At 53.5% G+C, this 25,208-nt stretch overlaps 1 protein-coding gene across 1 annotated transcript in view; it reads right to left on the bottom strand.

The window, feature by feature from the left end:
* Positions 1-1,541: 1,541 nt before the first annotated feature.
* Positions 1,542-25,208, bottom strand: part of EPHA8 (EPH receptor A8) — a 49,289-nt gene continuing 25,622 nt past the window's right edge. The window contains exons 4-17 of the mRNA XM_026067383.1: positions 16,586-16,741; positions 15,314-15,649; positions 12,987-13,111; positions 12,630-12,792; positions 11,627-11,723; positions 10,955-11,022; positions 10,300-10,425; positions 9,219-9,404; positions 7,982-8,043; positions 7,369-7,578; positions 4,752-4,901; positions 3,344-3,534; positions 2,727-2,882; positions 1,542-1,656 (exon numbers count right to left, since the gene is read on the bottom strand). Coding sequence (XP_025923168.1) covers positions 1,542-1,656; positions 2,727-2,882; positions 3,344-3,534; positions 4,752-4,901; positions 7,369-7,578; positions 7,982-8,043; positions 9,219-9,404; positions 10,300-10,425; positions 10,955-11,022; positions 11,627-11,723; positions 12,630-12,792; positions 12,987-13,111; positions 15,314-15,649; positions 16,586-16,741 — 2,141 coding nt within the window. The remainder of the gene's footprint in view (positions 1,657-2,726; positions 2,883-3,343; positions 3,535-4,751; positions 4,902-7,368; positions 7,579-7,981; positions 8,044-9,218; positions 9,405-10,299; positions 10,426-10,954; positions 11,023-11,626; positions 11,724-12,629; positions 12,793-12,986; positions 13,112-15,313; positions 15,650-16,585; positions 16,742-25,208) is intronic.

The following is a 25,208-nucleotide window of genomic DNA, read 5'->3' as shown; positions in this document are numbered from 1 at the left end:
CCACCTTCCAGCAGAGTTTTTTTTGCAGTGAGTTCAGCCTCGTGACCAAGGCTTCTGTGCTTTGAGACCATTTTTGCGTACTTAACATCAGACATTAGCAAAACAGTTCCTAACCCCATAGAAAATTGTATTTACACCCCAGAGAAGCCTCCCCAGCCCATGGCCTGCTCACCTTCCCTGGCACGTCCCCATCTCTGCAGCCCACTCAGCCCCTCAGGCCAACTCCATGTGCCTCTGGAGGCCACTGCTCCATGCCAGGCAAGCTCGTTAAGAGAGATGCTCCCCATGGAGGAGAGAGGAGAGCCGTAGCAGAAAGGCCAAACTGCCTCTTAGTCATCGGGCTCATCAGCTCAGTGATGCTGAAGATCTCATGAGCCTTGCCTGACATGCAGCATCAGCTGAGCAGAGCCCCTTTCCCCAGCTGGGGGGCTGTGTGGTTGCAGCTGGAAATGGTGCTCAAGACCCCTCCTGCACAGAAAACGTGGCAGCCCTGGGCAATGGCAGGCAACTTGGTAACAGGAAGCTCTTGGGTTTCTCTAGGGCAATAAAAGAACAAATTAGAGTTTGGCAGAAATCTCTCTGACCCCAAATCATGTGAGAGGTGAGCAAATTCTCCAACTCTTCTCTGCTCTAGTACAGCTTTAGAGGAGGCCACAGGACAGGAGGGATAGTTCTGCCATGGGAGAAACCTGAGCTTGGAGCCCTAGAAAATGTGCCTGGGCTGGATCTGTAGAGGAGCAGTGCTGGTGGGTTCAAGAAGCGGGGACTCTCCATGGCACCTTGGGGCTTCCTGAGTCTCTTGATAGCAGCTCCTGCCCACCTCTCCTCCCATGCTGGGGAAGTCTCCTCTGCATGCAGAGCCAGCCTGCAGTCCTGCCATCAGTTCCTAGCATTGCTGGCTTGCCCAGTACTCCATCACCTGCCCTCATGGGCTTGGTGGAGGTGGACCTTGAAGTCATTTGCAGGCCAGAGCAGCTCTGGAGATCCAGGTTGGAGTACAGTGGCATTGCAAGGTACTAGGAACAAGGTTCTCTCTGCCATGTGGCATCATGTGGGGGGCCTCTTCAGTTCAGAGATCCAACAAACTCATTGGAAACACAAGGCAGGATCAGCTGTCTGATCCAAAGGAGCCGTGGAGCATGACAAGCCAAGTCCTACTGCTCCTGGTATTGCTGTTGCATCGGCTACCCCTCCATCTGCAGGTGCAGCTGGAGGCATCCCTCTGTGTGAGGAGGTTACCACCTGTCCCGCAGAGTTGTCTCGGGACCCCCGGTTCCCACAGCAATGTGGTAGAGCATGGAGAGAGGAGTGGCCTATCCCTAGCCTGCTTGGAAGGCTGCTCCCCACTTCAGACGGGGGAAGGAGACAGCAGGATTGTCGAGGTATCTGGAAAGCCATGTTTCCACTGGAGCTCAAATCAAAGAGATGCTGAAGGGGCTCCAGGTCTTGATCTGGCACCCCTCTCCCTGCTCACCACCCTGCTGCCCCTTTGCCAGGGTAAGTGTTAAGGAATGCCCGATGTGGGTCTGCAAAGCTGGTGATCAGAGATGCCTCCTGGGACCATTCGTGTTCAGCAGCTGGGACCGCATGACCTGGATGCTGTTCAAGATCTTCTTCTGGTGGCCCATCATGGTGATGCCCAGGCTCCGAACRTCCCTGGAGAACAAGGACCCTGTCAGAAACCCTGCAGTTTGGCCTCATGTCAGGCCCTGGAGACACACTGCTCCTCCTCATGCACACACCCCGTGGAACTGCCCAGGACCCCTTGCCTGGCTCTTCTCTCCTCACCCATCAGCACAAGGTCGCTGTGGCCTGAGGAGCCATGGGCATCCTCCCAGGAAAGGGCAGGCTGTCATTCCCCATGGCACAACCTTGTGACAGGGCTCTTGTGACTGCCAGGGGAAGCAGGAGTAGAGGGGGGATCACTCCTGACAGGCTAATAGCTGACAAGATCAGTGCTCTGAAATTGGGTTCAGCTTTAGCAAGATGCCCTCAGATAACCCAGCCGACAGACACACCGATGATGAGCCTCCCCCACTTAGAAGCTTCCCTGATGAACCTCAGGAAAATGGATCAGCATCAACCGAGTCCCACAGCAAGGCCCCCCACATACAGCCTCAGACTGACACGGACATGCCAGCACCTCTCCATCTTCCCTTTCACTGGCTCCCTGTCTACCTGCCCCACCTTGACYACGGCTTGCACTGTCACGTCCTGAGTCACAGTTCCTATCGTTTGGCAGCACCCTCCAAGCAGAAAAGCTGTGCGGTGTGACCCAGCCACACTCTGGCCTGGGCATGCCTTTTGGAGGGGAAACAAAGAYTGGAAATGCAGGGAGACAGTGACCTTATAGCTGACCCTGCTTTGAGCAGGACATTGGACTAGATGACCTCCTGRGGTCCCYTACAACCCRAATTACCCTGTGATCCTATGATGACAGTGGAGCTGCATCAGATACCCACCATGGAGCACCAGTGGTGACTCAGTACCCACATACCCTTTCTAGTATGACTTTCATGCCTCCTCTCAAAGCTCAGTGCTGCTTCGGATGTTGTCTCAGGTCTCAGCATGAACCTGGGATGGGTCAGACCCAGTGTCCTCAGGGGTGTCTCTGGCATCCCCCTCTAGGGAAGCCAACCAGCTCTTGCAAAGGACAGCCATTGCTTAGGGGCTAGTGGGACAGTACAGGGCAATCCCATCTGTGCTATTTCTCCTTTGGTACTCACTCGACGTTCATTCGCATCACCATGCCCAGGGAGGAGTACCCTGCCATGGCGAAGTTGTCCCGGTAGTGCCCCAGCCTGATGGAGTCCAGCCAGTCCTCCACTGTGAGACAGCTGGTGAAGTCAAAGACACCCCTGTCAAAGGGCGTCTGGGTGAACCTGGGAGGATGGAGGAAGGGGGTTAGCCCAGGAGCTGGGGATGGGACAATGATGGTCCTACGTGGCTAGGCTGTGATATCCACTTGGAAAAGCCTGTGACCTTGCAGGTGAGGGAAGGACTGAGAGCCCTGCACGGCCTAAGAGGCTGGTAAAGGGAGACCAACCGTTTTGTGGGCAGTGCTGCACACACTTGTTTAGGTCTTATCGTGGGAATGGCACAGCAGGTGCAGGCCAGTGAAATGCAGGCTGTTTCTCGCTCCGCTGTTACCCACCACAACCAGCCTGTGCTCATGGGTCCTATATATGCCTGTGGTCACCGGGACGCCACCTCTAGCTGAGGGGAAGCCACCGCTGGTGGAGCTGGCCAGAAATCTCCCTTACACATTGTGTCCGACACGCTCTGCTCAGCATTGACTGTGGCTCGGCAGCTGTTCATCACAGCCGTCCAAGACGGCCCTTACCGATTCACAGTGGCGGTGCACTTCAGGTTCTCGGGGTTGCGGATGAGCTTGTCCAGGATRCTGACAATCTGGGAGAAGCGAGGCCTCTCATTGCGGTCCTTCTGCCAGCAATCCAGCATGAGCTGGTGCAGGGCTGTGGGACAGCCCATAGGAGCAGGCAGGCGGTAGCCTTCCTCCACCGAGTTAATTACCTGAAAGAAAGCCATATGTTGAAGGGGAACTGCTCTCCCAGTCTGACTCTGAGCACCCCCGACCAGGATGCACAGGAAAGATCCCTGGAGCTTGAGCTCTCAAGGCCATCAGAAAGGGAGGCGGCTGTGCAAAAGATTCATGCTAAATGAGAAGTTTATTGCCGGCAAGTTGCATGCAGTCCCTATATGGGGCTAAAAGCATGCTGGATACCATATGTACACTGGAAATGACTGTTAACGATGGCAGATTTATTAAGTGTTACAACAGGCTTAAAATATTGCCATTTCCCTCCAGCAGATAAGCCATGAGAGCTTCGTTCACATTCAGTTGCTCTACAACCAGGACTCGTTACCATTCAACAAGGCTGGAAGAAGCCCTGTGTGAAGGAACTGGGGAGAGGAAGTTGTGCAAGTCATCGCAGCCATGCCTGGGATGAAGCTCTGTTGTCACCAAAGCCACTTTCTGACATAATAAAAGCACTAGCAAGAGAAGGGACATGCAGGTTGAAAGAACGGGGAGCAGGCAGATAGGTTGGTAGTCCCTATAGGTAAAAAAGGAATCTGGTGGTTCTGTACAGCCAGAAACTTCATTTTATTGTCTCCTGTTGGAAATTTTGCTCCCAGATTGTAGTCAGGAGCGTAACCTCCATTTTGCTACAGTTTTTATGCTAGTCTTGATTTAAGAGCGTCTCCCCATAACTCTGACAAGCCCAAAGCCTGCCGTTAAGTGGGGCAAATCTGGGGCTCTCAGGAGCCTCGTATGGGCAGTGGAAGCAACGGAGCTCCAGCACTGGTTGCAGGAACAACTGGCAGGTTAACGCCATGGGGTTGCAGTGATCCTGAGGAAACCCTCACTCCTTTGGGGAGTGGGAAAGAGGTGACACCATGCACGGAGGCTCTCCAGCCAGCAGAAAGGCTTACGCAGAGCAGACAGGGACAGGGGAGTCCCACAGTGCACGCAAACAGACACAACCAGGAGCCACCGTGCTGCAAAGGGAGAGGTAGATACAGCTGTGCAGTGCTTGGAGGAGAAATGACCGGGCTACACAATACAATACCACCCTCCTTGCGGGACAGGGGGACAGATATCATGCACAGCCCAGTGGGGATGTGAGGAGAGGTAAGGGCTGCCCAGGGGGTCCCTTTTCCCCAGGGACCCCTGCTAAGCTGACCTGGGAGAAGCAGGCTGGCCCTCACGCTGACCCACGTTCACTTACGTCACGGTTGGTCATGTTCCAGTACGGGCGCTCGCCGAAGGCCAGCACTTCCCACATGACGATGCCGTAGCTCCACACGTCGCTGGCCGAGGAGAACTTGCGGTACGTGATGGCCTCCGGGGCCGTCCAGCGAATGGGGATCTTCCCACCCTGAAACAGCAAACACCCAGGACATCAATCCTAAAGGCTCGCAAGGAGGAAAACACTCATATACCAGATCAGTGCTGGGGGACCAGGCTGGGCCTTGCTACTTTGGAGCGGGGAGCAGCTTTGGCACCCAGGGTAGACATTATGTCTCATTTCTGCGTGTCAGATGTTCTCTGCACATGCCAGACTCTGATGCCAAAGTCCCGTAATGCATAGAGGTTTGTACATCATGATGCTCCAGGTCTGACCACATCCTTTACACTTCTGCACGCACCCGTCCTATTCACCTCAAACCTGCCGGGTTGTTCCAGGTACCTAGGGCACCAGCACATGGCTTTCATTTCCCTGGGACTTGTCTCTGACTGGAAAACACGAGCAGCTCCTTTGACCCTGCAGCAATGTCAGCAGGGTCCACTCCTGAGTCCAGCCTGCAACCGGGCCCTGTCTGCACCTCCCACCGCTCAGCTGTGGGAGCGATGGCTCAGAGAATGCAGGGTTCAGGCCATCCCCTCATTCTGCAGCTAGGCCAGCTGCATGAGACAGATGATAGGCTGGGAGGACATCCCCTGGAAGGGACTGAGGATGAGACTTCCACAGGATAACCATAAAACTCTACTTGATTTTGATTCTAGGGTGTATCCATCACGGTATTTCCAGCAGAGCAAGGAAAGAGTTGTGCTATTTTTCAAGGTCTTCTTTGAAATTCTGTGTGCAATTCTAGTCCTCAGCGCTCAGCAGAGAGGAATTCAAAGCAATCAGGAGCATAAGAACGCAAGAACATGAGAGCTGACAGTGGGCGCAGGCAGGGAGCCTGACATTTTCAGTCTGACAAAGAGTGTGATGGCATGTGCTCCCTGTCTGTTAGTTCTTGGGAGGGAAGTGCTGAAGAGGAGAACTTGTTGAATTAAAGGATCGTGCTGGCATAAAGATAAAAGCAGTAAATGGGCAAAGAATACTTTTAAGCTGGAAATGTGGTTGCCAGATATCCAAGGAGGAAAGTTGTGGTGCATGGAAAATGCGCGGTGGGTTTCCCACAGCAGCTGGGGCAGGCGTGATGGGGCATGAGAACCCCTTTTAGGTGTACCTCTCTGGGTAGGGTTGCCCTAGTCCATCTGATCCCTGTCTGCTCTGGCACACTCCTTGATGGGGACTGAAGGTGAATGATGTGTCCTATGGGAGAGTCCCATACAGGCCCCAAAATTAAAGGATCTGGAATATCAGATTGTTTCTTGAGACATCAAAAGGGATAGCTGAATGCAGAGACACACATGGGAGATAGCCTGGCTCACACCTCCACTGAGCTGAAGCCTGAAGGGAAGGCCACGTTCTCGAGGCTGGGCCTCTGTGCACTCACTCCTGAAAGCTACATCTGGTTTTGGTCATGCTCAGCAGTGCCCTGAGCTACCTCAAACTAACCTGAAGCTCTTTCTGCTTCTCCAGTCCTGGTTCTCCCAAAAAAGGGCTGCTCAGAGTCCTAGTTGCAGCTCCTCCACTGGTCCATATCAAGCCCAAATGGAGGAAAAACTGTCTCTCCACTGCATTTGCCCAACCAGAGCTGAGCCCCAGGGGCACACTAATTCCTTTCATGGACAGACAAAAGCAGAAACAGAACATTCCCTCAATGTATTTTATTTCCCCTCTGATGACCTCTGGTAGAGGAGCACATAAAGCTCCAGAGCTGTCAGGTTACCCAGAGGATCTCAAAATAGAATCACAGACAAAAGTATCCTACATTAAAACAAAATTATGTAGGTTGCAAAGCCAAGTGCTTGCAAGTTAAAGAACATCAGAATCTTTAATTCTAATCCTTTCTGCACCCTTGAACYGGTCAGGGTCACTGGAAAAGCAAGTGACCATGTTACTAAAGACTGTTCCATAACACATACCAACTGACCTATGACTCTAGGACAGACTGAAGGAAAGGATGGAGCTATATGATCTAAGGAAGGACCCAGAAAGGTGCACAGGTGTATCCCTGYGCACCAGGCCATGCATACAGAATTGAGGCAGCAAGTGCTATTGCAAAGAATTGTACAGCCAAACAGCAGGAGCTAAATTAGCATTGGGCTAAGTACAGAGGAAGAGACATCTATTATTCCACCTTGATAACAGAAAGGGACCAGGATCTAAAGCATGCACCATAGAAGCAGCTGGCTGGGGAGGTTTGATCAGCTGCTTGCTCTCCTACATTGCTTCTCTTTGTTCACTGCACACCTTACTCCTGGGATGGCTCTGTATGAAGGAGGCTTTTTTCATGCAATGCATTAAGGGTTGGATGCACTTTGAGTTCATGCCCCTGGTCTGGGAAGCAAATCTGAGGGGGGAGGATCTCCACTCCTGTCCTATTTATCTTGACTTCAGAGTGTCTAACTTTTCCACCTGATGGTAGCCCAGAGCAATGACTGCCTGTAAGGATCAGGAAAAAAAATGCAATACCAGGAGCCACGCACCTCCCCAGCCCAGAACGCACCGTGGTGGTGTACGCGGCATCAGGGTCATCCTCCAGGATACGTGAGAGACCAAAGTCAGACACTTTGCAGACCAGGTTGCTGTTCACCAGGATGTTGCGGGCAGCAAGGTCCCGGTGCACGTAGCCCAGGTCAGAAAGGTATCTCATGCCTGCACCGATGCCCCGCAACATGCCCACCAGCTGGATGATGGTGAACTGCCCATCATGTTTCTGGAGAGAAAATAACATTCATGGTGTTTTCCAGCATTCCCATTGACACTGTCCTCATTAAACTAACCCCCTCTAAGCTTTCATCTTTGAATTAGTACTTCCCTTCCATGCTTCTATAGCCCCAGTGTGTCTCAGTGCAATTTTCTCTCGGCCCCAGGCAGGAGGAACTGCACCATCCACCCTCCCAGCTCCTCTGACATGCAGCTCTRGCAGGTGCACCTGCCTCCTGCAGTGTTGCTCCTCTGGGGAACCAACATCTTCTGGAGAGGTGACAGCCCAGAGCCCGCAGCTCTTACACGGAGGTCACAGTGGTCATGAGGCTGAGGATTGTGAATCAGCCTCTTCTTCAGTCCCTCAGCCCGGACGAATGTGCAATGAATAAAGATATGAAAGAGCTCCTTACCCTGAGAAAGGTGTCTAGTGAGCCGTTCTCCATGTATTCAGTAACAATCATTACCAATTTGCCTGCAGAAGACAAGGGAGGTCAAGTTAACGGAGAAGTCACCTTCCTCTGGGAAGCCCAGTGCCGGGCTTTTTACTGGGGGCAAAATAAATGCAGGCCCATGGATTTCCTGCAATCCCATGGAGTCTCACCCCGGTGCTGTGCAGGAACTGTGCAACAGTGTGGATGTGGCAATAACCCAGACACTTACCCCTCCCTTCAGGTGCTATTGATGTGGCTAGGTCAGCTTCGTTATCCCACTGAAATTTGCATGTCATTAGCATAATGCTTTGCATCACAAGGTGCCTTTTCTGAACGAAGACTTCAAATTATGATTCAATACAGGCAGCCTTTAAAACAAACGCTAATGGGTAGGACTTCTCCTAATCCAATAACCCTGATCTGGGGCACCGGGGCGCATTGCGGAGCAAYGTGGGCAACTGCCGCATGCAAAGTTTGTCCTGTAACAAAAGACGATGGGGACAGTCTTGTTTCATCTCCTTCAGAGGAAGGGTTAACCCCACCACCACCACCCCTGACCACCGTGGTGCTGCCAGGGCTTTGGGCTGCAGCCAGGAATAAGCAGTTCATTTCTCTAATGGAGTTCGAAGGGGAAGGAGGAAAGCAGCAGGGCTGCTGGAGACAACCTGTCTCCCTCTGAAGATGTTAATGGGGAATGTCAAGGAGGAGAGAAAGCTGCCCAGCAAGAAACACGTGCCCAAGCCTGAAACTTTCACCYGGGGCCTTGCTTCAGACCAGAAGAAAGCAGCCCATTTAGATACGGCTCCTGGGAATCAGCAGGCAAAGAGACAGTCAGAGGGGGTCAAAAAGGGTTCCCATTCCTCTGCAAACAGCCAAACTGCTCCCTGCCAAACTCCCTGGTACCACCGCATGGGGAGGTGGCTTCAGTCCCCAAAGGGAGCTCTTGTAGTCATGTTTTTTATTGTCACCTTCCTCCCCAGTCCCCACAGAAGTCCCTAGGCACAGGACATCCCTTTGCTGCCCTGGACTTTCCTGCAGTAGCAGCACACCATGAAATGTGCTCCAGATGCAGAGGACCCCAAGACAAATGTACTTTTGGCAAGTGAGGCACCCAAGGGCTGGATCTCAGAGTACACCCAAAGCGAGGTTTCCAAGGATGCCCGCAGGGAGATCTCTCTGCCCCCCCTGGGGGGTCCCATCCCCGCCCGCCACGTACTCCTGGTCACCACCCCCTCCAGGTGGATGACGTTGGGGTGGTCAAACTGCGCCATGATGCTAGCTTCGCTCAGGAAGTCCCGTCTCTGCTTCTCCGTGTAGCCTGCTTTCAGAGCCTTGATGGCCACGGGAATCTCTCTCTTCCCCGGCAGCTTCAGGCGGCCGTAGCACACCTCTCCAGACTCCCCTGCAAAGCGAGGAAAGGCRAGGGCATGGGGTGCTCCTCAGCTCCCTGCACGGTCCCGCAAGCACCCCAGATTAACCGGTTTGCTGGCGTGCTTGCGGCATGCTGCAGCCTGTCAGTCTGTCTCACTGTGCAGACAGGATTGCACATCTCTGGCTTTTAGTGACACCTCTGGGAACTGGGCAGAAATACCAGAAAACACCTCTCTAACAGATACCTTTTAGCCAAGGCTATGGGCCAAGAGTAGTGATTACAGTGGGACTGGCACTTGCTTTACCTCTTTTAGTGAATAAATTTGGGGGTCTGTTACAGCAGTAGGCATGTCTCATCTGGGCTTCCTACCGCTGCTCCGTTTGACCTGCTCTGTGCTGTCCCTCAGCACRCAGGGACAAGCTTCAATATGCCCATGGGGCATTGCTGGTGAAGCTATAGCTCTGGCTCTGCCCTGTGCTACCTTGCAAGCCCCTTTTCCTAGACAAATATCCTTTTTTCTGAAAATTTACCGTTTTGCTTGTGATTTTGCTTGCATCTTGTCACCCCWGATGCTTGCTCCAAGGTTTGAAAGTTGAGTGGCTGCGTTCGAGCACCCACGCAGGACGGGCTGAGCCATCTGCTGATGTCAGCCTGAGCCGTCAGTGCCACAGTGGCTGAACAGCTCCTATTTGCACCAGGATGGCTCAGAGGAGTTTATTTCATGCACTAAAAAAAAAAAAAAAAAATCCTACCCATTGATTCTGAGCTTGGAAAAATAAGGAGCCGATGAAGCCCTGAATGAGCATTTTAACAGTGCCATGCAGCCTGCTGTGGCCCCAGCAGGCCATGGAAATGGTAATGCCTCGGACACTGAATTCCCTAAGCACATGCGATGCAAACAGGCAGTCCAGGACCGGGGACTCACCAGACCCAATGACCTTCTCAATCTTGATTCGGGAAGCCTCAATTTCACGGGTGAACTCATGCACGGCTTGGCAGGGGTCCTCGTACGTGTGGGGGTCGACGTAGAACTTCGACTCGGGGAACTTCACTGTTAGATTTCAAAGGGGAGAGAAGAGAGAAGCTCTTCCAAGTAGCCCTGCCACAAGGTAGGCATCCAGGAGCCAAAAGCACGGATGGGCAAGGGCAGGACTCCTTGGAGTGACAAGCTGAGGAGACACAGGAGTTGCAGACCCAAATAATCTAAGGCTTTCTTTGGCATGGCAATATCCTCAGGGCAGTCCAAGACCTGGCCACCAGATCACCTCCATGTGTTTCTCCTCCCCCTTCCACCAGCTCCCCCTTCCTGTGGGTCTTCAGTGAGTTTTACACTCTTCTGGCCTGCTGCTGTGYGAGATGTACCTGCAGCAGCCCCATTTCACATTGTGCAGGCCTTCAACCTGATTACCACTATGCCTATGGGATTAGAGCCCCTGGCTCAGCTGTCTTAGACACATCCCCAGGAGCAAGTGGTGGTTGAAATCCTCCAACCTGGAAACCACAGCAGTGGCTCAGGTCCCTACCCATCCACAAGGCTGAAGCCCTTCACCTGCCATGGGCGGGAGCAAGGAAGGTCCTACCTTGCCCATTCTGATAATGCATCTTCTCCTCATCAGAGTCCTGGAAAGCCTTGCTGTATCCACAGTGCCTGTCGTGGAGACATAAGGGTCAGAAGGGATGCTCCTGTTCTTTGGTCCCACAAACAGCCCAAAGGCAGAGGAGAGCAGGGTGGGTGCCAGGAGCTGGACAGCTGACAGGACAAAGCTACACTCTGTCCTGTCACTTGCATCACTACATTTTGCTTGACTGACACTTTGGCCTGGAACAGGGCACTTTCCGTGTGCTCTCCAAGGCTCAGCAGTGCTAGGACCAGAGCGCTGCAGCCCTTTTTTCTCCTCAGCATGTTGGCATGCCTGCTTTACTTGCCTGGTTCCACCATGCTAAGACATGGCAGCACATAGTCCCTCTTGGATGTTCTTGCTGGAAAAGAGCACTTTCTGCTCCTGACCTACCCCCAGCACAGCCAACAAGCTCTTGTCCATTGGTATTAGCCCACCAGCATAAGGGAAAGGCCTGGAGGCTGGCTGTGTCTCAGGGAAGGTGGAGACAGTGTCTCTAAATGAACTCTCTTGGTTGCTTACCATCCCCTGACACATGGCCACTCTGGCCTGAGCTGACAGGATAAAGGTTTTGCCCAAGCCCTCTCATCCCACCTCGTGACAAGCTGCATTGACCTTCAGAAAAGCACCCACCTCTTCTTGCAGATTAGGACCACCAGCAGTGTGACGAGGCCAGTGATGAGGGTCAGGCAGATCCAGACTATGGTCATTGTGTCATACCGGAGAGACACTGGAAGAGACAAAGCAGGAAGGAGGTGAGCTGGAGTGGGGATGCCAGGAGCACTCTGCTGAGAGCAGAAACTCACCTATTCCATGGGGGGACACCACCTTCAATAATAAAAGCACCATTTCTCCCCTCCAGCCCCAGTTTCAGGGCTCTCACAGTATACAGGGGCCACTTACACATGGGGAAACCAAGCACAGATCTTGGAAAGCTATTCTGATACAGCAGACCTGGGCAGAGAGGAGTCTGGAGCCTTGGGATCTCACCAGGGCTTCCCTGCCATACCAGCTATAGCTGAAAAGCCCAAACAATTTGTCCCCTCTGCTTGGCAGGTTACAAAGATGCTTTTATACCACAAAAAAAACTCAGCAAGAGCATGACCGCAGGAGTCCACGCTCATTTACAGAGGTGTAAGTCAGGCGTACCGGTGTCAGAGCCAAGCCTGGAAGGAGAGCGCTTTGGGAAACAGGAGGAGAGCGCCAGACTTTGTAACTGTGATGGAGAGCAATATGTCACGAGTTCACTGCAGCATCATCCCAGGGGCCAGCAATACGCAGTCCAACCCTATGAGTTATGGGATAACTAGGAGTTATGCTTTCGGAGGTGGCTACGTCCCCACTAYGCTATGGGCCTGAGAGTCTGCCCCAGTGAGAGCTCATCCATCCTGCTGACGTGAGGGAAAAGCGGGATCGCAGGCACACAGACTGCAAGGGAACACAGGCAGTCCTCAGWCCTTCCTCCTGTCCTTTTCAAATAYATGAGAACATCTCATGAAGGYTACCCCAAGCAAGTCCTGCAGATAGACACCAGGGCAGCAGAGGCACAACTGCCGTGGACAATAGTCACCATAACCCATGCTCCCCCACATCCCCTGGTCCACGCTTCCCACATCTCTTAATCTCATGCATTTACCTGGCTTCCCCGTCTCCACCTCCACCGTCTGGCTGAACCTCCCGCAGCCAGCGGAGGTGCGGGCCCGAACCTGGAAGATGTAGCGGGTTGCRGGCTTGAGCCCAGAGATAGTGGCAGTGGTGTCTTTGGATTTCAGAGTYGAATAACTCTGCATTTCTTTGTCCTGCGGAAAAGCAATACCAAAAACTTTGCTGAGTCAGCGCAGCAGCCAGGGAAAAAGAACAAATCCTCCCAAAATAGTCTTTTGTGTAAGCCTGGCTGATAGCAGCAATTGCACCAGCAAGATTTAAACCAAGCCATGTCCCTGTCTTAATCCACCATGCGGGGACCAGGCTGTGGCGGCAAATTYAGCATTACCTTCTCATAGTACTTGATCTCGTATTCCAGGATGATGCCGTTGGGCTGGTCTGGCTCTTGCCACAGCAAGGTGACGCTGTTCTGGCCCGTGCTCTCCTGGCGAACCGCCACCACCTGGGACGGGGCTGGGAATGAAGGCAGCATGGTGTTAGGTGGCTGCTGGGTGCAAGCCCTGCCTGGGCCGTGGGCAGCAGGACACGAGGGGTAGAACCGGAGCCCTTTGCAGGCCACGTGGAAACAGTTTAAACCATGTTTCTGCTTTGGTTAAAGTCATGTGGAGGTGAGTGCTCTGAAGGATGGGAGAAAGGACTAGCATGGGGGCTTATGTTCGCTCCAGCTGCCTCTTTTCCTGCTGACACCTGGGAAAATAAAGTCTCCCTAAATCTCCCTGGAAGAACCTCTGTGAAGCCAGAGACTGTGGTCAGGGTGCTGTGATGGCCTTTGAGTCCAGCTCATGAAAAGAGGTCAGACACCCCCTTGTGACCCTAATTACAGGACAGCAGAGAGGAGATGGCAGCTCTGGGGAAGACGGTGCTGCCATCTGCTACAGCTGCTGGAGCAACACGGTGACCAAGAGAGGCTGCAGAGCCGGTGGGAGCACCTGGGGAGCGCTGGCATGGGCCATCTCCACCATACCGTGGCCAGAAGCAGACCCAGGCCTGGGAAGCACTGCACAGCTCTCAAATGGGGGGCCAAGTCCATATGTCACCCCACCGGCCATGCACCAGACCTGGGCACCCAGCCCAGACACCCAGGATTATCTCTAACCTTCAGGGGGTCAGACACAGATAAGGCAGCAGAGAAAGCCCAAAAGGTGGCAGTTAGAGCTTGGTTTGCCTTTGGGCTGGCTTATCTGAGAAGCAAAAAAATCACTGCCAGGACAGGATCCCAGAGAGCTGGGGCAGAGCAGGATGGAGKAGATCTGCTGGATGCTGCATGCACGATCTCCTCAGGAAGCCCTGGGACCTCTCCTCTGCATCCGTTCCTGCCCATCTCTGCCTCCGGGGGCTGCGGGGAAGAGAGCCGCCTATGCGGCACAGCCCGTTATCATCGATTAGAGCAGGTGAGACGGCGCGGAGATTACGTGCCTTCCCCGCCGCGGAGCGCGGCAGCCACAGCCTCACGCGTGGGCACAGCGGCTAAAACTTCAATTCCTACCRAATTCCCGACCCTGCTGGCTTCTCCGCACCTGTTCAATGGCCACTTCCTAGCAGAGAAGCTGGAATGGGAATGCTCGGCGCCTCTCTCCGGAGCTGGCCACCAGACGCCTCCCAAGAGCATCCCTCTCCGAGGCRTCAGGCTGATGCCGCTTGTCAGTGCTTGGAGGGAGCCGGCAGAAATGAGGCATTTCCATGAGGCTCGGCAGAGGGATGAGGAAGCGCTGCAGGCAGGAATTAGTAACAAAAGCGCCTTATTCGCTGGCCGGCTGTGAGCTGACCAGGCGAGGCTCCCTGGGTTTCTCCCAGGCAGTTCCCCGTTGGCACTGCTACAACGAGAGCAGAAGGGGCTCAGCGTCACAGGAAGCTCCTGAGGGCTCGTTTCCAACCAGGAGGATTAACGAGGAGGGTCAGTCCCTGCCCTGTACCCTGTCCCTGCTCCTCGAAGAGGGGCTTAGCTGGGCTTTGCCCTGAGGAGATGCCTAGGTGGCCCTGGAGCAAGGTCTTGGCTTGGCTGAGCCAGGAGATTGCTCAGAAGTATTTCCTGGGGAAAGCGCATTTCACAGCAGGGGATTTGCAAAGATGAGACATGCATAAGAGAGACTTTCCCCAGCAAATGTCGCTGTCACCTGCCAGGGGTTGGCATTGGTGTGAGCTAAGAGCGGTGCACTACACGGCGCATGAACTTCTGCTTGGCCCTTTGGGAAGGGACGAGAAGGCTGGAGGAGTAATCCGAAAGATTCATGCTCCACTTAGTGTTCCTGTCAATAAACAAGTGTTCTCCATGCCCCCTGTCTCCTTCAGAAAAGGAGCCTCCACCAGTGGCTGCAGGCTGAAGCGAAGGAAAAGGGAGACGAGAAAGGATACCAAGAACCAGAGGAAAATAACAGTTGCCTTGGCAGCAGCCCTGAAGGCATCCATCCCGGCTGCCTGAAAACATCTCCAGCAGCAGAGAGGATAGGGGTCACTCCTTATGTCTCCTGGGGCTTTCCTGGTCACCGCTAAACCATCCCTTGGCTCCCAAGGGCAGCACTGCTGCTGACTCCCACTCCCGGTGCAGGGTCTGGCTCTGACAGATACCAGCTAGGGAATGGTCAAGCCTTGTCCTGGAGCAACATCAGCATCAGCTCACACAGGCAAACCCTCAGGGATGGTGTCTGCTCCTCCTACCTGCCTGGTTTGTCGTGATGTTGGCAACCGCAGCTCTTCTGGACTCGAGGCTGAGGTCGGACACTCCGTTGATGGCCTCCACCCAGAAGGAGTAGTTGGTGTGGGCCAGGAGGTTGGTCACCGTGAGCGCTCCCTGCACCAAGCTCATCTGCTGGGGAACGAAGCGGATCCCGCTGCCGCACGTCTCGCACCGGCCAGCGTCCCCCGTGCAGCGCCTGCAGATCACGTTGTACATGATGTCAGTGCGTCCCCCCTTGTCCAGGGGTGGGCCCCACTCCAGTGTCACCGAGGTGCCATTCACACTGGAGATCAGGTTCACAGGAGCAGAGGGGGGCCCTGGAAAAGAAGCAGAGGTTCAGGCAGAGCGGGAGACACTGCAGCGTGTTGGGACTGGCGGAGCAGGGCCCTGGGGGGAATAGGACCAGCGGAGAGAGGCATCTTGGGCACCTTGATCTGTGGGAGATCCACAGCTGATAGCCCTGCATGTACAAACAAAGCTTCGGTGAAGATAAAGCTGCCCAGAGAGGCAAGTGCTGCAAACAGAGGACCTCAAAGACACGGAGGTCTTGGGGTGACATGCTATGTCAGACCAGGCTCGGAGGAAAGATGCTTTCGATCAGGATACCAAGCGCCAGGCAGGGAAGAGCTAATATTTGTCCTGGGGGAAGCAGGAARCAACAGGGATGCAGGAAGCTTTGAAGGGAACAGCCAAGGTGGGGACAGGAGGAGGGAGAGCAGGACTGACTAATCTAAAGGGAAAGGGAAATGTGTTTCCTGGGGAGATAAACATTTTGGAGTGGATGTTTTGGAGCCCTAGAGAAACRTAAGCCAGATGTTGCTGACCTGCCTTTCGACCTGGCTTCAGCTAGCAGCCCTGCACCTCTCTGCCCTCCTGGACCAACTGCAGAGAGGACAACTCCTTCTGGGATGCTTTTATCCCCCTTAGCAGCACCGGGACCCTCAAAGCATCCTCTTTCAGACAAGTGGGGTGAAACCACATGCCAAGCCCCAGGTCCGATCTCCACCCACGATAGGGGAGAGCACAGCAGCACTCGTACTGCCCCGCAGCCTTCCAAGGGTCTGGCCACCCTGGGCATTTCTGGGAATGAAGCTAGAGCTTAAAAACAGCCAGCTGGCCCGCAAGCAAGCACGCTTGCCAGCGGGGAAGGAGCAGAGCAAAGGGGAACAGGGTGCACCAACGTGTCCTCAGGAACGCGCATCGCACACGCATCCAGCCCCGATGCAAGGTGGGMAGGCAGCGGGGGTACTTACGCGTGCAGGCGGCCGAGGGGGGGTCCTGCACTGCCCGGTAGAAGCTGCTGTCACAGCGGCACACGCGGGCYGCCCGGCTCTCCGAGTGGCTGTGCGAGGGGCACTTTGCGCACAGCTGGTCCCCAGGGGCCGACTTGTAAAATCCCAGCTCACAGGCTGCAGAGGAGGGAACGGGCAGAGGTCAGAGGGACATGCCTGGAAGAGGAGCACCCCATGGCTTAGTAAACCCCCCCAGCACAAAGAAGAGCTCTAATCTCCCCTCTCTACCCATCCTGGTGTGCTGCAAACCCTCTACCCTGAGTAGCAAGGCTAGCTAGTGTCCCACCTTCACCTTGACACCTGGGTGAGTCCACCTCCCTTTCCAGCTAGAAACCAGGCTCTGCAAAAGCTGCTTTTGTAGCTTTCTCCCCCAATCGTATTTACTGCTGTCCCAGGGCCGCTTTCCCCACTGTTTCGCAGGCAGACTCAGGTGTCTCAGCTTTTTCATGAGCAGCCAGCTGCTTGCAAAGCTTGAGGTGTTCTCCTTGCACCTGTGCTTGCTCCTCTTTTCTGCCCCCGGGTTCCTGCAGCCCGCGTGGGGACCTCCTTGCTGCAGCCACTGCCTAGCCCCAAGGAGGGACTACTGCAAAGATCAAACCTACTAGCACTGGAAATGCTGTGGGCAGGACCCACGCTTGGTCACTCTGTCGCTGTCCAGTCCCGGGGCCGTGCAGTGGGAGTATGCACGTATGGGAACATGTACTACTGAGGTAGTAATACCTTAATTTTCCTGCTTTTACCCCCAGTGGCCAGCACTGCACACAGCCTCAATTTTTGCTTCCAAGAGGGTAGAAGTGTTTTGTCTGCGATCCAGCAGCCCTGGTGGCCTGAGTCCCTCCGTGTTGTCTGTTTGTTCTGTTTCTAGGTGCTGATTTGTTTTCTTACCAATAACACTCCCTTCCTTGCTGGGGATCTCCCTAGACTGGTTGCTGCCAAAGTGTTTCACGTATTGCACGCTGGATGATAACGCAACAGCCTCTTTATAACCAAGCTACTTCCAGCAACGGCAGCTGCAGGCTGCACTCCAGCCATCCTGACCTGCTGGTCCCCCTTCAAACTCTGTCCCCRATTTCCGTGGCATTTTTGCAGCGAACGCCGCTTTAAAGGCAGGGCACCGATTCCAACGGGATGCACATCCCGCATGATAACAGCATGGGAAAAAGCAACAGGCAGCAGCTCTGGAGCCTGTTCCTGAATCTCTGCTCCTCCAAAAGGCCCCACAGTCCTGATTTTCAAGCCATCCACAGTCGCGACCTTTCAAGCTAGGCAGTATGCAGGCCAGGATTTGCCTTCTTCAGCTCAGCACCACAGTGTGAACACCCTTGGCCCTGCAAACCACCATCATCTCTACCACTGCAGGGACTAGGGACTTTTAACTCAAGAGGCACTGGAGCTGATCACCCCACCGGTATTTAATTAAGGGCAGAGAAATCAGTGCTGCACCAGACGTGGCTCCCGTTTATCTGCTTGAGAGAGACGGGCTGGCAGGAAGGATGGGAGCATGGAGCCCAGCAGATTTTCACTGAGCAGTTRTAATCATTTAGCATTTAATGTTGTAAAGAAACGTTAATTACCTGTAGCAATGATTCACAATTATTTCAGATGCAGTCAAGGAGAAAATTATGCTAAATGATGAATTACGGGGGAATTCGTGCRCCAGGGCAGAGCTGTTTGGAGCCGCCTCCCAGCACCTGCGTGGCACAAGTWTGCGAGGAGGCCTGGAGAATAGCTGGGTCAGAGCAGGGCTGGGGCCAGGCCAGTCCCTGCTCTGGATAGGATCGTGCACCTCTGTGTGTGTCAGTGCTTACTAGAGATGAAAACGGGACATATGTTCAAGGCATTTGGCAGGCAGGGGACAGGGCACCAGGTTGGAGCCCACGGGCTAGGAGGTCTGGGCTGAGCTGTGAACTTGCCTTGGAAATTGCACAGGATATTAAATCCACACCGTACACGATGACAGGCATGTCCTGCTCCTCTTTGAGCTCTATCTTGCTAGGGTAATGACATGTGGAAGACCAGGACCTCTCGGGTTAGCTCTGGGAAGAGCAAACCAGCAGAGAATTGGCCAGAAAGAAAAATTCAGTCAAACATGCCAGGTCTAAAAGCTACAGGGCCRTCTGCCATGGCTATAGTACACACTGAACCTGTTGCAGAATGGTCCTACTCACAGAGAGCTGATGCCACCCACCAGGGAGGTGCAGGGCGATTGTCCTACTGTCTTCATTGCAGCCAGGTACTTCCACCTGACAGAAATGCCCTAGCAGGAGCCACGCAGAAGACAAGGATTTCTTTTTTATTTTAGGCAGTTAACACCCCTGCCCTGTGCCTGAGGAGCTCAGGCAAACAGTTGTGTCCTGCCTCCATGTGGACCAGGAATGACCAGGGKCCAGAAGTCCTACAATGCACCTCTTCCTTCTTTTCCCATGACAATCTTCTTGCAAAACCCAGTGTATTGGGCATAAATGGCAGTGTTTTGGTAGCAGGGGGCTGAAGGGTGTCCTGTGTGGGAGGAGGTCATGCACTGTCCTGTGCCGGTCACAGACAGTTCTGAAATGGATGAAAACAGCCCACTGCATGCCGAAACTTCAGCTGATCAGGAGCAGGTGGTGCTTCTGCTCAAACCTATTTAAGAAAGTTTGGTAGCTGCTAGGGGCAGGAGACACAAAAGGGGACATGTGGGGAGAAGCATGAAGACGTGCATCTGGAGAAACGAAACAGAGACACGTGGAAGGGGACACTGTTGGGGACACAGCTGGAGGTACAGTCTTAGACAGAGGTGCTCGTGCCAGAGGAGGTACGCCTCTGAGCGACAGCAACCCATGGAGGACTCATGCTGGTGCAGAGGAAATGAGTAAGAAGCAAGGGAGTGGCGGGGACTGAGTGCAATGGCAGTAAAAAAAAAAAAGGGAAGCTGAGACTAGGAAGAGGGGAGAGGTGTCTGGACYGAATGAAGGTGATCCTGGGAAAAGGGGAGGAGAGATGTTTTCCTGAAGTGTTTGTTTAATTGTCTTCTTTGTTTCTCAACACCTGAATCGGCAGTCAAAAGTTTATGTTAATTGGCATCAAGTTAAATTAAGTGCAGTTCCCACAAAACAGTCGAGACTATTTTGCCCCCAACACCCAGCCAAGGCTGCCTCGCCTTGGAGCTTCATCTCATGGTGTGGTCTTGCAATGCACACGGGAGAGCAGCAGACCTGCACCCGGCAGCCCAGCTCAAGAAGCGACTTGCACATTTACTTTGGGCTCATGGTTGCCACCCCCATGCCTAGACCTGGCCAGTCCCAGCGTCACAAACAGGGCCTACAAAGGGCAACGCTAAACCGGGCCTTGGCATAGCACATCTCCAACTGTGCAGGGCTGTTGCCCAGGTGGGTCCCCAACACCTTTTGGTGTTGATGCTTCTTGGGTCCCTTAATGCACAACACATCTTGCCTTCTTTTCACAGCCCATCAGCCCCATCTTTGCAGGCATCGCCTGCCCAAGAGGCTGTGGAGCAGCAGGCTTGTCAAAAAACAGCGAGTGTGGGGAGGGCTCTGCCAGCCATCTGTAGCTCGGTCCATTTGTTTCCCTCCTTATCCGTTCTCTGGGGACGGGACAACATCTGCTAATAAGTTGGCAGTGCTCGGGAAATGATAGATGAACCTGTCGAGGACATGCTAGCCAGGAACGAGCCACTCTGCTGAGTCCGAGTCGTGGTGTGGGGCTAGCGCTCTTCAGATGGGCCCRGCAGGAGCACCAAGGGCTGCATCAACGGAGCTGCAAACGAGAGCGTTGTCCCCCACGCCACTCACGTCTTGAGGCTCCATCCTCAGCCCCGCTGCATCCCRGGAGACATAGGCAGGGCGGAGGGCACGGCTGCGAGGTTGCAGGTGACACCGCCACGGGGCAGCCCTGACTCCCTGGAGATGATGCCATGCTCCCTTCTCTGGTCCTGCAATGAAGCAGCTAAAGCTGGACATCAGCTATCACCAGAAAAGCAAATATGTGCTGTCTCTAGGTACCCAGGAGAGGCAGGGCAACACCAGCTGCCAGGCTGGGCAGCCATCCTGGGAGGCAGGTCTTCCAGGGATTAGCATGGCACTAGGGACTAAATCTAGCGCTGAGCTCATTCCCGCACCCCCCAACAGCACCAAATGCCGGCTCCCCTCCTCTCCTCCTGGCCGTGTCAGATGAAGCAGCTAGGAAGAGATGGAAGTGAGCCAGGCAGGCTCAGAGCTCAGCAAAACCACCRGGACCCGGGCTGTACGCAGCCCTCCAACCCAAATTCCTCAAAGCCAGGGAGCTGGGAAAGGCCAGGAATCCAGGGTGCCGGAGGGACCCCAGTGTCTCCAGGCATGCTGTAAGGGGCTGCAACACCTTTCGGGTTGTGCCTGCGGGTCTTGTTAACTGCTTTACTGTTTCAGGTGGGCTACACCCGGATTTCACCGATTTCATCYGATCTCCCTGCAGCATTGCTGGGAAGAGATAGAGATAGAAATAAGAACCAAAAACAAAACCAGAAAAGGTTGYGCTCAACGGGGCCAAATGGGAGCTACTCCATGCAGACGAATGTATTGGAGGTAATTCTGGATCCCTCCTTCAAGGCTTAGGGGAGCAAAGATGCATGAGAGACAAATGAAGAAAGGATGTTTGAAACAACAAGAGCTTAATCCCAGGTCCTGCTGGAACCAGCATGCACCTTTGGAGGGGGATGTGAGYCCTCTCACCATCTGGATCTCATGCCAGGTGCCGGACAAGTTTTCAGCATGGTCCTGCTGCTCTGTGGGAAGGAGGAGCATCTTCCCCATGCAGGGAGACGGCGCTAAGCCTCTGAGCATGGTAGGAGTGAATTCAGGATCCCCAACCTCCCGTTGTGCTTGCACCATCTCCACCATAACTGCTGGTGCAAAATGCCAGGTCTTTCCCTGAGACTGCCTGCTCCTAATCTCGCCCCCAAAACGGCTTTCCCAGGCAACTGCACACTGGTAATGGAGAGTAATAACCTGCAGTCATGACCAGGACCCGGCTAAATTTGGCAGRAAAGAAGTATTCAAACCAAAAACAGATAGTCCAGAACTGGTGAAGGTCTTTGAATGCTGCCAGATCTATCTACAATGGTCCAATGGCTCTTTGGCACTTTTTTATGAGGACTACAGAGACCTTTCCATAAAGGAAATTTTGTTTCATCACCATCAATATGTTGAGCTCCAGCCGAGCGTCAGACTCACCCTTCATCTGCGTCTGTGGCTAAACACAGGAAACCCAGAGGAAAAGTGGCAAACAGTAAAATATATTCAGCTAGGGACAAAAAAATACATTGTTCTATTTGTGGGTAAAGGGCAGCTTTGCAATCTCTATCCTTTTCATTTGATCCTAACCAGAAAAATAAAGAGATAGTGTTATGCTGTTGGCTTTGGGGTTTTTGTTTTTGTTTTTTTTCTTTTCCCCAGTAAATGCAACAGGCCACTTCCTTGAATTTTAGAGGAGAGAGTGAAAGTCCTGGACATGCTGAGACAATCTTGTCCTTCACCCTGCTTTCTCCAGCATGCTCACTGATCTAAGTTAGCTGTGCATGCACAGCGCAGCAAACCTGGGATCCGAACTGAATAATTAGCAGTTAATTCTGGGACTATAAACTGGAACCTGTGATACCAGAGACATATGAATCCCAGGATCCTGGCAGGGCTGGTGGAAGGGGCCTCCAGAGCCTGTTTCAGCCTCCTGATAGTGGTGGGATTATCCCCAACACTAGATCAGGGTGGTCGCGGCTCTGTCTAGCCGAATCCTGGAAATCCCCAAGGATGGAGATCCTCCCACCTTTCCAGTGACCTGTCCCAGAGCTCCATCATCTGCCTGGGAAAGAAGTTTTTCCTGATGTCCAGCCTGAGCCTCCCAAGCAAGTCATGGCTCTGACATATCCTCTTTGCAGTCTGTTCCCATCTTAACTCTGCTACCTGAACAGTCTAGTTTCTGTGGTTTGGAAAACAAACTGTTCTTTTTTATTATTATTATTCTTTTTTTTAGGATGTGGGGCTTTGTATGGGATAAACAGAAGGCAATATAATCTTACCAGCTGCTACTGCCTGTATTTTACAAAGCTGCTGACTAGATTGCAAGCCAACAGCCAGAATCTCGTGAGTCACTAAGTTTCTTTGATTTTTCTTGCCTGGCATCACGGAGAGGACGTTTGCATAATTCCCATAGCATGTCTTCAAAACTGTCACTGCTCCTGCCCTTGGAAGGTTCAGTTTGGATCACTCACTGCAGAAGGTCTCCGTGGTAGGTGCCCAGGGTGTTGGTGCAGTCTAGCTCTGGGTAGGGCAGCCTGGCTCTCTGCCAGGCTTGGAGCAGGCATCACTGAGGTGCAACACAGCCACCGAGCCTCCAGCTCAGAGCTGGCATGCGTATGCTGGGATCTGCACGGAAAAAAAACCCTTGAAATCCAGACAGGTTTTCAAAGAAATGCTAAACGTGTTACAACACGCTTGTCTGGACTTGCAATGACAGGGTATCGTGATGCACATATGCTGGTACATATGCTTCTAGGTGGGGACACAGGGGAGGGGGAGCCCTGTGCAAAATAGCCTGGTGATGGGCACCCYGAAATCCCAGCTTCGATCCCTGCTGATCGACAGAGGCACGCGTGACTCCCGCTCAAAGTGGTGGGGGGACCCATGCGGCTCATACAGAGCCGGGAAAGGGGGTTTTCCTTGGAATCAGCCTGCCAAGACCAGTGTCCTGTCTCCAGCAGAGCAGCCTATATAGGTTGTTTCACATGAAAACACAACATAAGGAGCTGGCAGTTGCTGTTGTGATGCTCTTACAAGTATAGGAAAAAAATTAGTGTTAGGACAGAAAGAGAAACATCAGGCTCTGTCAGCACAGAGCATCTCTGAATTGAAAGGCGATAAGGAATTTGGGGAGAGAAGGGAATGGTGCATGGCTCTCATGGGCTCCCTTAATCCACCGGCACATCTCTCCTCCTCCTTGCGCCCTTTTCCATCCCTCCTGCGCTGAAGGAAGGGAGGGAGCACACAGAGCGTGGTCTCCTTGGGTACATGTCCAGGGAATAGCGACATCCGCACCCGCAGCGCCTTGCACAGATCAGTCAGTCCCCTCAAACCTAACAAGAACATCTCAGGTACCTTCGCCTCGTCCTTCCCCTTCCCTGATGTGATCATCCCTGTTCCCCCCGAAGTGGCGCAGAGCCCTTCCAACAGCAGCGGCYAGCCCAACCCCGGTGCACACAGCTGCAAAATGTTGCTGCTGCAGAAGCGGGTCTTTGCCTGGCCCAGCACGGTGGAAGTCCGCGTCTCTGACGTGCTTTCCACCGCTGACGGTTTGGCCCGTGTCGTTTCGTCCCCTGGTGTTTCTAAGGCTCACCAGGTCTCGACACGGCCGGCGCTGTGCCCGCCAGCGTGGCACTGCCTCCTCCGGAGCAGCGGATGGTCTTTCCTCTCCTTCCGCGCTGTGAGCGCTGCTCCCCCTCTGCCCTGCCATTTGGACGGAGTGATGATTCCTCTCTACTGACTTTCTTCATAAATGTCTATGGATGCAAAACTGTATTCACAGGCACATAATTACCAAGTCGGGTATTTTCTCCTCTTAATTAGCAATGCTGTGGTGCTTTAATTGCTCGATTAAAGTTGCCCACAAGGAAGGTTTAAGGTACATTAAATTTGCTGATTGGTTCATCAGCATGAATCCCACCAACTGGAAAAAATTAACTGGCTTCCAGATTGTTAACCAGACTTTCCAGATCCATTTACGCCAGCCATGTGTCACGGGAGGCATGAGAGAAACCAGTAGCAGAGATGCCTGGGAGTTAGTCTATGAGGGTCCAACTGTCCCGCTCCTCCTTATCTCCTTAATTTGGGGAGCTGGAGGTGAAAGAGTCCTGCAAGCCACAACCTCCCTCCCCTCTCCTTGTCCAGAGGAGCTGCTCCCTCATCAGCGTTCTCCAGCCAAAGGCAACATCCCTGTGAAGCCCCCAAGCACCACAGAGGGCAAGCAGCGATCAGGACATCCAGAGACTAAAGAGCCTGGTCCCAAACCTTTGAGAAAAACRTCTGAACAGCAAGTCCAGCTCCAAAAAGTCATGGACAAGGAGCAAAGGCTCGTTGCGAGCGGCATTTCTGCCAAAGGCCGATCAACCTGCTCTGATCGCGGGGAAGGGGGGGCTATCACTCCTGTTTTACCCTTTTTTATTTGTTCGTTAAAGAAAGTGCTTCCTGGGAGATTCTGCAGTCCTGGACATCTCCTTGCTGTCTGGATGAATGGATTTGTGTCAGCTCCTAGACAGCAACGCTTGTGATCTGTGGCTGTGACACTATTCCCGATGGTCCAAACTGACTATCTGTACATATATAACTCACTATCAGCGACACAGATTTCAACCCAGCTGTCCAGCGTTGCTCGCCGATAGCTGGTGACGAACACAGCAGAAAAACAGCCCCAGTGGCTAGTGTCTGAGACGGCCCCAAACACGATGTGGTCCAGCCAAAGGAAGGATTTAAAGCCGCACTGAACGGCTGACCCCCACTGCGAGGGCAGCGACCCCCCCAAAGCCCCCGTGCCTTGGGGTCCCACAGCAAATTCAAGAGTC

The sequence above is a fragment of the Apteryx rowi genome, unplaced genomic scaffold (assembly GCF_003343035.1).
Source record: "Apteryx rowi isolate R43461 unplaced genomic scaffold, aptRow1 scaffold_259, whole genome shotgun sequence".
Lineage (NCBI taxonomy): Eukaryota > Metazoa > Chordata > Aves > Apterygiformes > Apterygidae > Apteryx > Apteryx rowi.
This window is presented reverse-complemented; position numbering and strand designations above follow the sequence as displayed.